The 14,111-nt window shown below is 42.0% G+C and overlaps 1 protein-coding gene across 2 annotated transcripts in view; it reads left to right on the top strand.

Moving 5' to 3' along the window:
• TNC (tenascin C) overlaps positions 1-14,111 on the top strand; it is a 123,416-nt gene that overhangs the window by 24,078 nt on the left and 85,227 nt on the right. For both annotated transcript variants that reach the window (XM_074608698.1, XM_074608692.1), the window contains one exon: positions 589-661. In XM_074608698.1, coding sequence (XP_074464799.1) covers positions 589-661 — 73 coding nt within the window. The remainder of the gene's footprint in view (positions 1-588; positions 662-14,111) is intronic.

The following is a 14,111-nucleotide window of genomic DNA, read 5'->3' as shown; positions in this document are numbered from 1 at the left end:
CTTCCAAACAATTGTCAAGAGCTCCTAAGCCTTCTGGAGCATCACACAAAAGCAACTTAATCCTGCTCTCTGCAAATGTCATGTTGCCTTGATCTCTCTTAACAGGAATTTGTTAAGTTGTTGCTACAACATTTCCAACAATCATGCCCTGTGTCATTGCCGCGTGCCACAAATCACATGCAGAGAGCTGTCGGGAGTAACAATAACATATCAAGGATGAAATGGCTTAAGTCCTGTGTGAAAGATAGAGTGCCATAGTTCCAGATTGTTCATTGGTTTTTCTCTGTGTGCTTCTACTGGATCCTTTGAGACTGAATTAGGTCATGGATCTGTAGGGGGGGTGGAATTTGCTGTGTAGAGAAAAAAAAAAATAAATCAAAGTTTAGTGTAGCTGGGGCTTGATGCCTTCATAAGGATTTACTGAAAGTTTTGCTGTGTGACCTAGTCTACAACTACAGAGCCAACACAGGGAAAAGGGAATTTATTACTGCCTTGCTGCTGGGGCGGAACACAGAACAAAGTAGCTCAAGACTTGTCTACAGGGGATAACTACTGCCATTAAAGTTCATTCTCATACTTTTTTTGCAGTAAATCCACCTATGGACGTTCTTCTGAGTGCCTGCATGCGGTTTCAGCTCATCTGTTTTCAAACTGGATTAAGGTAAGCCTTATAACGGCTACACAGACAGGAGCAGACAATCACATACTTGTGCAGCGTAAACTCTAAGCTGGGAGATGTGCACCAGCTCTGGTTAAGGAACTCTGTATCTGTGTTAAAATGGCATTAAAATCCCAGTTGGTGCTGAGAAGGATGTATCAGCTTGGGTTTAGTGCTGGACTGTCATAGCTGTGGATTTGCTGGCTTGTGACCTGCCAGCATGAGTTGCAGGTGGAGACATGTAATTTGTTTGCACGTGCCGTTGTACATAAACTGTTAGTACAACACAGGCATTTCTATGGGAGACTAAAAGTGGATTAAATAGTTCACAGTATTTTTTGTGGTCTTTTTCTTCCACAAGGCCACAGGCCCCATCTCTTCTTTTGCTCAAAATGGGTAGTAGTTTACTTCCAAACTCTCTGCAGCAAACCTCCCTTTTCCCCCCTCAGTGTACTACCCACTTGGAAAGGGTAAGTGAGGAACCACTTATCTCCCTGGCACAAGTGTCAATGTGATGATAAATGTGATCTTTCTTGCAGTTAGCTGTAGGGGTGTAGACCTAGCTGAGCAGCTCTTTGATTAGTAGGTTTATCTGAAGTTTCAGGTACTGTTCAAGAGATTAAAGGTATTTTTGCCATAGTTGTACCACACTGCCAAGATATTTACCTTCTCATGGAAGTTCTAGGTAATCCCTTGTTTCATACAAAACTTAAAATCCCTTTATTTGGCAAAGACTAAAATAGTATGGCTTGATTTAACTCTGAAAAAGATCAGCTGTGCTGAAAATGAGCAAAAGATAAAGCATTCCAAGCTGCCTTGTCTTTTTTTATTCACTCTACTTTTACCATGTTTTCCTAGGGAAGTGGGATTTATACAACTTACATATTTGTGAATTTAACCATCCAGCTTGCCTGGCATGTCTCCTGCCCCCCTGCACTCCACCTGTGCCTTTAACTTGAACTTATTGTCAGATCCTGATCATCAGAATTTTGTAAACAGTGCAGCTACGAAGTTTGTATTTGGCAGGGTAAGGTACAAGACAGGATAAGGATTAAAGTCATGGTTCTTGTTTGAAATAAAGCCTGTTCATACCAAACTGGTGCCATAAGGAGTCTTTAAGTCATTAATTTCACTTGCTCTCCCTCCAGGGCAGGGAACTCAAGTGCACGTTAGTACAACTGAGAATCATCTCTTCAGTTTATACAGTGATGTTTTATTCTCTTCCTGTGCAAGGAAAGAGATTTGTTTGTATAACTTCAACATTTTTTTAATATGCAAAAAATAGAGCGGGAATTCACAGGCGTGGTATGATGGTAAGAGAGCGTTACTATGATCTGTTGAAGATGACCTTCACCTTTAGATTACGTGAAAAATTTTACTAATGCATTTTTGATATATTTTTATCCTTTGTCACCAATAATTTCAAATGGTTTACAATCAGGTGTCACATTTCCATCTCGACACCTGCTAAAACTACATGATCTAGGCCCTGATTCGGCAAAACTCTTAAGAATATGCTGTCCTTTAAAATTCATTTGATGTCCGTGAATTTGAAGATTTTGGATTGCAATGTTTTTTTGAGTAAGGGTAAACACAGGCACATACCTGAAGTTCATTGTGTCGTATGGCAGGGTTTGGGGTATCCTAGAAGCATTTCCACCAGTAACTTCTCTGCTTTCCAAATCTCTTTGCATCACCCTTTTGAGCAGAGGCCCTTTCTTGTCTCTGGTGCATTAGAAATCACTGACGCTCTTTATCCTTCAAATGAAGTCTATGATATGTGTGGGGGGGCTTTTTTTCCCTTAGCAGATGCTGTAAGTATTTCTTCTGACTTTTTGCGTTCGTACTTACTTAGGTGTGCATTTTCTGGTGCCAGTTTGTCTTTTAAGTCAGGATTTAAATTTGAGTATTTTCTAACAAGCACCTGGTAAAGATATGGGTAAATCTTGAAACAAAATGTTGGTTTGAAGGGTCAGAAACCCACATGGAAGGTTTTTTTTCTCTATTTTCACACTTAGGCTGTACTCTGAGTCTCAGGTCTCTGTGACAATTTCTGCTGTAAAACATTTGTATTCTGTCTTTCATCTGAATAGTATCTTTGAAGTCCCCACCTGTTCCTACTCTAAATGTGCGTTTCACAATGGTCTCCACACAGAATTCTGCTTCAATTAGAGAAGGAAGTCCTCTGGAATTAATTTTCCAAACTGATTTCACTTCCTTTGTTGTTTCCAGTGCTAAAGTGAGACTTTATAGCTTTTTTTTTTAGGCTTGGGGGGGAGAGAGACACACACCTGAAGCAGGGCCTCTGCATAAGTTGTGAGCATGAAAATCCTTTACTGACTCTAACCCAGCCTTGGTGAAAGGTAGTGAAGTGAAATAATAGGATGAACAGCTTACCCCAGTCCTCAATTGAATTTTTTGCAGATATATTCTCCCAGAGTGAGAACCGTACTGAATACATAAGCTTTCCCCTATAGCTTTTTTATTTAAGAAAGTGTTTTTTCACATGTGAATACTATTCACTTGTCAGTGGTGACTCTGTGACACCAGCTGTGTGACAAGACACATCCTATGGTGAGGTCAATTGACAGTGGATGTAGAAGAAAGTGCTGGAGTTAGGTAGGCAAATAGGCTTTGTACATGTACAGTTACAGATCATTAGTTGTTGCTCAGTGAGTTTATTTTGGTGATCTAACTTCTCCAATGAAGGGTACAACAAAAGGTGCAAGAAGGGTCTTCATCTCCATGTCCTGATGATAGCATTCTTCACTCCTGGAAGATTAAGTGGTAAAGGAAACATATGCTTATTTTATTACATTGCTGGGGTGAAGTGGGAGGAGAGCCAGTTCTTCTAACGGAGCTTTGAAAAAATTTGTCAAAGTGATTGCTCTGTCCATCCTGCTCCTTGAGGACCTCTGGGATTTGCAGAGAGCCTGAGCCTTCTGTCAGAGGGGGCTGGACTTCTGCAGAGAATTAACAATATTACTGATTTCCAGATACACTTGCTAGGTGCAGCACCCCACCATCACTGTGGGGGGAAAAAAAAAATTTCTTTCTAGAGGCAATTAAAGGAAAGCAGTTTCTCCTTTCTCTTATAAAGTAACTGCTAATCAATGCTTTAAAGAGAGCTTTGTAGAGAAGGAATTCCCAATCTGGAGGAAAGATGTGGCGTGTGAATTCAGGTTTTCTATTATAATGACAAAACTGTATAGTCTTGTAGCTGATTTTTGCAGCTGAATCACTAAGCCAATTGTTTTGAACCTGAGCGGGGTGAGGGGAACGCTGATCAAGAGTGGTGCATAAAGTTCTTACAAAAATTTTCTTAAGGGCTTGCAATTAGAGATTATTGTGTCATCGCAGAGAAGGGGCAGCCTGGAGGTCATATCTGGTATGGGAAACCCCAGGCAGGTCTTTTAAAATAGCAAGGGCAAATCAAAATGACAAATTTACGAGAGAAGGCCAGCTTGTTACTCAGCATGACTTCACCAAAATCAGCTGTGCTGTATCAGAGTAGAGATTTGGCCCTGAATACAAATACATTTGCAGCATACTTGGACTTGTAGGATGTCCTTATAAAGTATAAATCCAAGCAGAGTTTCTTCTCGTACACCTTCCTCATATAAACAGTCTATAAACACATGACTTGTCAATCTCATTACTCATGTAAGTAGAGATTAAGGTCTACCCCAGAATTTCGTGTGTCTGTGCAATTCACAGCAGGGCCATGAGACATGAAAAGATTAAGTCTGGTGTGTTTGGAGGCTGGAGTGTCTGCGGCTGAGACAGCAGCAGATGTTTCTGTGTGGATACCCACACGGTTTGGGAGAATTGTGTGTCCACCTCATTTGTCTCTGTTCTGTGTACAATACCAAATGGTGACATTAAAGAAATGATTCCTTCATTCTCCATGAGGCCAGAACATGCATCAAGTCATCAGTGCTAGATTAGCAGCATCTGGCATGCAGGGTGTGTGATGTTTCAAGAAAAGCAGGACAGAAGGACACTTAAAACAAACAAAAGGTTGAAGCAATCTGGCTCCAGGCAGCTAGAAGAAGCAGGACTTAGGTTCAGAGTGTGAAAATACAGCCAACACATGCTGTAACCCCAGGCTGGGTGACGTTTCACAGCAGCTATGTAAAACAAGAGCTCTTTCACACTTTAGTCTCCCCACAGCTATGGGGTGTTGCACTGGGCTAAGTGTTACCTGACTTTGATGTTCTCCAGACAGACCCCATATTTGTTCATGTTTACACATTTTGACAGGGAAGGAGCAGCTCTGCTTAATATCCCCTGGTTTTCCTTGCGGTGGTTTTAAACACTGCAGTGCAAATAACAAACTCGCAGGTCCTACGACGACTCAGTTCCCACGAGGCAGAGTTTGTGTCTGGCAGGGCAGTGGGCGAGCACAGATTGCTGACGTAGGTTTCAGACCTACACACTCTCCTGCATGCAGATATCTGGAAAGCTCCCATTCCCTCCAAATAGGGATAGGAAAATGTTGGAGAAGCTGTGATAGGCCAGTCCGTTAGTTCCCTCCTCCTCCTTTCCTTTATAATCCATCTCAGCATGCTTCATGAATACTTTTGACAGTAGCTGGACATCGCGGAGCTATTCCAACATACCAGTTGTGGGGATATACTGGAATTGCATGTTCAGGCAATAGTATCCTGCTTTTAATATCATACGTGAATATGTCACTAAATCCCAGATTTGTGGAAAACTTGGGTTTATGTAGTGGATGCTTTCTTTTTGATGCTAAACTTCATTCTGATTTGAGCCTTTATATATAATAACCGGGATGGGGCTAATGTACTGAACACCCTTGGTCAAATTTTGTCCTCAATTGCATTGTTTTTGCTCAGTATTTGTTTTACCACAGGCCCTGCTTTAATCTGTTGTGTTATGTGCAGAGGACCTGGAAAGTAAGGTAATTCTTGCCATGAAAAGTTGGAAGAAATAAAAGACCTATAGGTATTGCTGGGTTTCTGATGAGGAGACTCAGGCATAAAGAATACTGAATGATTTGTCTATGTCTTTGGGGCAGTTGGGGCATTTATTACAAGACTGTCTTTCCTCATCCTTCTGAACTTTGATCACATTTAATATCTACCTTTTTAATGATTATTTCCTTTTGCGTTAACAAGGAGAGCCCACAAAGAAACCAAAAGTAAACCTGAAACATATAAAATTTGTATACTGAAGGTGTGGCATACCCTCCTCTGAAGGACCATTTATCTAAATCCTAGGAAGCTGTGTTATCACTACAGGGAATAACACGGAATTACTGTTATCTGAAAGACAAGATAAGGCAGGAAGAAAGGCAAGGAATACACACACACACGAAAATGAGTTGCCTGTATTGGGGTGAAGCTTTCCTCTTTGCAAACAAGCAGCCAACAAGCGTATTTGGTTCTGTAAATTCCAGCACTGGTCTTCTCTTGATCTTTTCAAGAACTTGGGCTTTTCTTGATTTCTCTTTTTCCCCCCCCACTCTCTGAATATTGTGAAATAGACCATTGTGTCACGCTTCAAACTGGAATCCAACAAGTTGAGACTTTATTTACATTCAGGATCAATGTCGTTAAATGCAGCAAGACAAAAGCTTAATTAAAATGCAATTTTAGTGTCCAACGCGCAGGAATGCAAAGAGGCAGCAAATAGAAATAATGAACACACTGCAGAGCTGTTGAAATTACATTAATGTATTTATATCTAATAGTTTTATTCAAAAATACAATCCAGTCTTACCAGTAACTAGAAATATAGGACAAAACTGGGAAGGGTAAAGCCTCATTGTCTCTAAATAGATATTGTGAGAAAACAAACTGTCCTACTGCTACAGCAGTAGAATCAGCGTTTGGCTCTAAGGCCTGGTTTTTTTTTTTTTTTTCTGTGAGAAAGATGAAATGAGAGTGGATTTAGAGCCTCCTTCTTCCCATCCCAAAGTTCCATCAGTCTGTAAATAAAGTGTGGAAAAAATCAAAGCCTTGGGCCAAAAAGCCAAATCCAGTGCTTGTGGTGTTCTGTACTTGAACTGCGCATTTGGAGAAAGCATCAATCTACTCAGTTCATAATGGATAAAGAGCTGTCAGATGGCTGAAAGTCATTACAGTTCACAACTGGGGTTGAATTTGACATGCACTGGGCTAGGAAAGAATGTCCCAAGTAGCCTGCCACCATTCTTATGTATGAGATGGGACAGTCAGTGTCAATCTTTAACAAGAACAAGACACAGAAAGCTTAGTGAGGCTGAGGTCTTCTGGGGAGCAGTGTGAGGAGGGTGTGTAAGGCTATGTGTGTGAAGCTTCTGAAGTTCAGGAGGGACTTCTCAACTAAACCATGAGAAAACATAGCAAGCGGAGTAGACAAAACAGGTAGTCTGGATCTCTCCTAGTGTACCAAGGAAACAAGTGGTGTTATGAAGTCCTAAATGTAAACTATATACAAAACTGGATCTGCAGCTGAATGCTATTTGAGCAAAGTTGAACTGTACTGCTTTATATTTCATGAAGTTCTCTGTATTTGGCAGTGTAATAGTTTAGGCTCTCTGAAACACTTAAGTGTAGATGGGTGGATGGAACAAAGTATGATTTCATTCAGTCAGTTGTTCTAAATATTTATGAACATAGCCATCATTGGTAGGGAATGTGTTGTTACTCGGCATTAATAAGAATGAAAAGGGCAAACATGACTGAGGCTCATGGGGGCAGAACCGGGGACAGTGAAATTTATATAAGGATCTGTTCTTCTCCAGATTTTAGATATCCTTCTGAAGCTCTAGACAGGTAGGTAAATAGCTATGCAGAGGTATAGATGCCTGTTTCCAGCTAAGAATTATTCCTGTGTTGATATTAATGTACTGGAATATTAGAGGAAGTATTTTGGTTTGTCGAGGGCAGAAGTTTGGCTTCAGTGATGTGTTGTTCACCGCTGGCTCTCGTAACTCGTAGGCTTCATTCTCCCTTGTGCTTGGGGTCCCAGTGAGCCAGTATGACACTAATGAAAGAGATTTCATGATGTGGGTTGTAGTCAGCTGAATGTGTAAGTGTCTCCACATTCAGGGTCTGACAGTTATCATGAGTCATTAGGAAAAAGTATCCTTTAAGTTTGGGAAAGGGTGTTGGGTTTTTTCCTTTTTGAAAAGCTGAAACAGTTTTTTCCCAGATATGTCCCTTACAAAGAAAGTTTCCTTCTAGTTCTGCCTTGCCCAGAAGCCACACATTCCATTGCAGACTTGCAAAGTGATGAAGGAATTAGTTCAGCTGAGGCATCCTCCTGGGTGCAAGGAGATCTGGCTGCCTCTGGCTCTGTCACCAATGCTGTATGTAACCTCATCTGTCTCCTTTGGTCTTGATTTTGTTTTCTGTCCGTATCTATACAAAATGCAGAATGAGTTTCAGGTAGAAGATTTTTGGAATGACAAAGAATAGTACTAATGTACAATTCATTGTTTTTCAGGTTCAACTTTCAAGCTTAGTCCTATCTTATTCCAGAAAGGATTTTATTGTGGTTTGCTATACTGGGCAAAAGCAAGATCTGTATCGTGGAATACTTGTTCTTTCTCCTTTATGAGACTATATAAGTATTCCCATCCTTCACTGCACTACTCTAATACTTTGATTGTCTTACTGAAGGAAAAAACCTGCCACAATAATCTGAAGTAGAAAAAGCTCAAACCAAACATCTTCACTTGCACAGTTCTAGCCTGACACCTTAGGGACCTGTTTTGCAGGCACAGATCCATTTGTCGGACTCTTCTGGCTGACACCTCTGCAAAACCAGATGTGTTTAGCTCTTTGGCTTGCTGTCCTCTGGCTTCCAAACTTGATTCTTGGAGTAAGAGTCAGGAAAGAATGTCATTCCCCCCCCCTGCTGCCCCCGCCACCTTTTCCATAGTCATCTTCTAGCATACATCCTGCTTTGCTGGCACCTTCCTTAGCAGCGTGTGATTGCTGGAAGTCTCTACTCATTGGTTGTGTTTCAAGATGACGGGCTTGGCCGGATCCTGGCCTGTGGAACTCAGTGGTAAACATTCTCACGAAAGGCTTACTGTCTGTCACAATAATTTGCTAATCTGTTTATGGCTGAGATTCTAACGAAATGAAATCAGTCCCCCCACGTAGCCTTTTCATCCAGATATCTACAAGAAATAGACTTGATGCCTTTGATGACGTCAGTTTGCTTGGTGCTGCTTAACTCAATGACATTGAGCAATACGCCTTCAGGATTTTTCCTACTTTGGAGCTCACAAAGTGTAAGAATAATGAAAAGGGTTCTTGCATCCCTCTTCCTTATTGCAAGGGAACCCTGAATTGAAGATGGTTCAAGACTGTTTGTCAGAAACTGGTTTGTAGTAAATGTTGGCCAGCCAGTGTGAATGGGAGCCAAAGCCATGTTTATCAAGTACATTTGAAACTTCAGTGAGTTAGAGAGTCATTAAAGGGTGATCATTAGCCGTTTAAATGATTGTGCTATTTCTGTTATGCTGTGTTACAAGTTCATGAAGACTCTGTAGCTAGAGAGCTTATGGATGTCATTCATGACATAACTTTGGGGCTCTTCCAGCTGCTTTGAGAGGAGCATGCATTGAACTCTTTTCAGAGCCCACCTGTCCTTTCTGCCTCACGTATTGCCAGCAAAACAAAGAGCTAATTGTGTACTATATGCAGGCATAACTTCCAAGTAAGCTTTGAACTGGGTGGCATGGGTAGTAGGGACTATTAAAATACATGACAGATTTTAGTACCAGAGAGATGCCATGTTATATAGCTGCAGTCTCCAGTAGACTCTCAAAGCTAACTTCAGTTGCAGCCAAATCTCTCACTGCCACCTCCTTATTACGTCCGTTATCTGTGTTGCTAAGGTGAAAGCGATACAGCAAGTTCCACGTACATTTTGTTGTTCAGATGCAGCCCAAGAATACATCCATGTGTGTGAACAGTAGCCTTTTCAGAGGAGATCATACAGCTGCAAGGCTGAAGGTCATTGTTATTCTATGGTGGGGCTAACCTGTAGCCTCTATAAATAAGTCAATGTTATAGATCTCAAAAGAAGCCAGTAACTGTCAATACAGAGTTTCCCGGTCTTTGTTGTGGAAAAATTTGCAAAGATTCTTAGCAAAATTGTGCTAGTCTGTTATTTACACTCTTCTCTTAACTGATAAAAAGGGATGGGTTTTGCAAATCTGTGCACATCTCTTGCAAAATACATATTTATTAGCAGTCCGCAATTCAGCTGTTGTGTTTCTTTCTTTTGTGCTTAAGGTGTATTTGAAAGTGCTCAGTAACTCAAGGGAAATCACTGCAGCCAGTCAGGAACGATCATGGGAAATGGAAAATCCCTAGTGGTCTTGTTGAGAAAACTCAGACAAGGCTGTGCAATCAGTGCGGAGCTGCCCTCTGAAGGAACCCACGCAGAGCTGTAGCATCTGGCTCAGGTGCAGCCCGAAACCCTGGCAAAAGGGGAAAGCGCAGGCCAAAAGTCACTCCAGAAATTATTTCATTTTCTAGGAGTTTCTGGTATTTGGCAAGTATCTTTATCTTTTATTTTCTCTTTCTTTTTGAAAGAGCCAGACACTTATATGGAGCCTTTGGGTATGTCTGCACTGCCGGTCAGTGGTATGATAGTATTTTAACCTCAGCTCAGCTCCATCATATAAGCTCCCTGGTTCTGGTAGTAGGGCTGCAGTGGCACTCTTAAGAGGCTTCAAAACTCCCCTGGGATTCTGAAACACGCTTTCAGTGACATCTATGTTATAAGGCAACCTGTTACAAATAGTCTGTATGGAAACTTCATTTTCAGTGCCTTCACAGTCATTGCTCCCTTTGCCATCTAGACTAGAACTAGTTGGCATAAGCTGCTTTTACAATTTTTAAATTACAGTTTGTCTAGATAACAAAACCATGTTACGTGTTTTTTAAAGGAGACACTCAAGAGGCCGCAGCTGTTTGCAAGAGCTGTATGTGATACAGGGGTAGTTTATGAAGCAGGAGAAAACATCTTTACAAGCTGTTTCTGGGCCTTCCCCTGGATCCTGAATTCAGGTTGAATGAGCAGACATATGGCTTCACAGTGGAACAGAAGGCTTAACTGGTGGAACAGAAGGTACCGAGGGCCTGCTCCTCTACCTGTCACTTCCACTGCAGGTATGAGGAATGAAAGGATTTTGACTGTGCACAGAGTGTAAAATGAATGAGGTAGGATGTTTCTCCGAGGAGATTTTGGCAGCAGTCTCGTGCCAGTTCCATGTACTGGACAGGCTTATCCTGGGCATGAGGCTCCAGGGGTTGCTGAGTGTGCTGTGGGTCCTGAGAAACATTGAGTTAATTTCTAAGGTCTCCTTCTCTCCTTAATATTGCCATGTTGAATGTAGCCCTTTGCTCCCAGTAAACATTGTTTCTGTAGTTGTCTCTCTGGCTAATACCTGTTGTGATCTGGTGAGAGGGACAGCTAGTTAAATCACGATATGATACTTCATGATTATCCAGGACTGGAAAGTCATAGTAACAGCCAAGTGCATTTCTAATGCGGCGATGTACATGGTCTCAGACTTGCATGGCATAGGTAGTGTCATTTCATATCCTTTGATCACTTTGGAGAATGGAAATTGTTGGTTTTGCCCAGTTGTTATAATTGACTTCAGGATGGGTCTGTGATCAGGAACTTTTAGCAATTAAATTCTTGGAAAGCTAAATAACTTACGGTAATTTTTATTAAGTCCTCAAAACCTCCCGTGCAGCTTGCATTCAGCAAGCAAGGAAGCCATTCAAATTATGCCTAGCACGTCCCATAGTTCTCTGAGGAGAGCTGGGTCTCATGCTGTGCTCAGCCTAATTTCCAAGCCAAATTGACACGGGGGCATTTGGAGAAAGCTTTGTAGAAGTGTCCAGATTGTTGATATTTTCTCCAAATAGACCTATTAACCTGTGAAGGAATTTGAGATTTGCACACCTTGAGTCGTGAGGGTCCCTGAGCCACGTTTTCAATGATCACATTATTCATATTCTCGAGGTAAAAAAATATTCCATTGACGTATTATGTGTCGCCTTGTGTTTCCTGATACTATATAGGAGGCTGCACCTATGCATTTCTGATGTCGAATTTGACCACACTTAGAAACTTACTTTCTCCAGGTGGAATATAGTCTATTGACACAGTTGGCTTTTTACAGTGCGGCGAAACATTAACTGCTTCCCCTCCTCCAGTCTGGAACATCAAACTTTTGACCTGTCATTTAGGAGGCAAGCTCATTTACACCAATCAAAACCTCAAGTAATGTCATTTTTTTGGGGAAGCTATTTTGGATTTACACCCCTTTAAGAGCAGAATTTGCTCTTGAGTGCTCTCTTTCCTCTCAACCTCTTCCTGCCTAGTTAAAACACTGAAGTTTTTGTACGCTCCCACATTAAATCCACAACAGCCTGGAGGTCAGGCAGTCCTATGCCATTGTGGTAAATATATCGACTCGCTCTGAAATAGATTTGCCTTTCATCAGATTCTTCTTTAATGAGGTAAGAGATTTAATTTCATGGTTAAAAAAAAAAAAGAAATAAAAGATATACAATACACGAGCAACTCCATTAGACTCTGTGGGAAAATGGGAATTGCCAGACCAGGTCTAGACAGCAGTCCAGGCAGTCCAGTAACTTGTCTCTGAAATGGTTAATTAGGGAACAAATAGTTCGCTTTCAGTGCTGCCTTGAGAAAAGATCTGACTATCCGTAACCTGGAGGGAAAATTCCCTTCGTAAGAAGTGCATCTCATACGTTCTTGCCTTGGCAAAGTGCATTGCACTTAAATGAAATAGAAGTAAAAGACTAGAAACAAACAGGGAAAAGATGTCTTTGTGCAAAATTAGCAGGTCTATAGATACATACATGTGTTTATAAGCCTGAAGCACCACCTCCTTGTGCTGAACGTCCTGGCCAGCCTGTGGGCTCAGCCCAGGGCAGTTCGTCGCTGGTGGTGGGAGGCCAGAGCGCAGCATGGTGTCAGTCCTGCTGTGTACCAGGCTGGAAAGCGGCTGCGATGCAGGGGGGCTGGATTTGACCCCAGAAAATGCTGTGCACAGGGACTCTCAGGCCTCTGCAAGCAAATTCCGTAGCTTATAATCATCTGAGTCTTTTTTTTTTTTTATACACACTACAAGAAGCATTAATTCCCTGGACTGCTTTCAGAAGAGAAAACCTGAACGGCGGCTGTTGTCTGTTGTTCCTCTCAGTATAGCTCTTATACCAACTGTATCCTTTGCAGTCAGCTTCTGGAAAGGACACAAGTTAAGTTGGAAAACTCAGAACATTTTGTATGTTCCTTGCCCTCGTTATTGGGCTGTTTGCTTTTGTCTGTCACTAGATATAAAAATGTAAAATAATTTTTTCCTCTTTTACTTAGGGTTAACTTATGCATCTGTACCACATTGTTGGAACAGGAACAGGTGCTAAGAGTCACTTCCAAGATTATATCTTAATAACTTCCTCAAGTGTCCATTAGCCCGGAGATGCAAATTGTTTCACTGAGGCGTTGCTTGTTATTCTCTCCATACTTTTTTTTTTTTTGGACTGGAGACACCTCCCCCCCCCCCCCGCCCCGAATCCATGTCTCTGCTGCCTGAGCCGGCTGCTGAAAGGAGTGACGTCTGTTGTACTGTCCTTCCTGAATTGTAATGTGTCTTTAAACATGCAGCTCGTAACAGAGGGCCCCACAGAATAAAAATGGCATTTCTCTCTAGTTCTCTTGCTGTCGTTGTCTGGCTGCCTGCTCAGGGGCTTCTTACCTTAGTGTTTTTCAGTAGCATAGGACTGTGGCATCTCTACTAAAATAGGACATAGACTTGCTTGTACCTGGATTATACCTGCTCCCACTCTTGACTCATTAGAAATACCTATTAAGCCACCTAAACACGAGTATTGAAATGATTCCTGTTCCATTCACGTTGTTCGCATGGGGCTCTGTGCTAGTAGGAGAGTTAATATCCCCCTTGCAGCCCTGTCCTGAGTGCCTGAGATCTGGGAGTGTGGATGGGGAGGTGGCACAAACTGGAAAAATGCATTCTGTCTCCATGAAGCCTTTCAGTGCTGCCTCACCTGAAGGAAGAGCGGTCGGTGTTTTAGTCAGGGCTCGGTGTCATTTCATGGTTGTCTCTCAGTGGGGGCTGAGCATCCTCTACCTAGAGAGGACAGTTTATTCGCGTTGCGGCTGCTCACAAAGCACTGAGATACTCCAGCTTGCTTCTTCAGCTACCTTATGGGATACTCTGAATGCAAAGGAAGTTGTTTGACAGCTTGTTTCAGCAGACAATGTCGTTGTTATTGCCAGATGCTTTCCTCCTGGCTTGCCTTGGGGTGGGCAGGCGGGGGAACACCCGCAGCTAATTAGAAACAGGTATTTGTCTGCAGGTACCACTGCCAGACAGAAGCCCTTTTGCGTCTCACGGGGTCCACGCAATCTGCAACAT

The sequence above is a fragment of the Larus michahellis genome, chromosome 15, assembly GCF_964199755.1.
Source record: "Larus michahellis chromosome 15, bLarMic1.1, whole genome shotgun sequence".
NCBI classification, from domain to species: Eukaryota; Metazoa; Chordata; class Aves; order Charadriiformes; family Laridae; genus Larus; species Larus michahellis.
The sequence above is the reverse complement of the archived record's forward strand: the minus strand, read 5'-3'. Positions and strand labels throughout refer to the sequence as shown.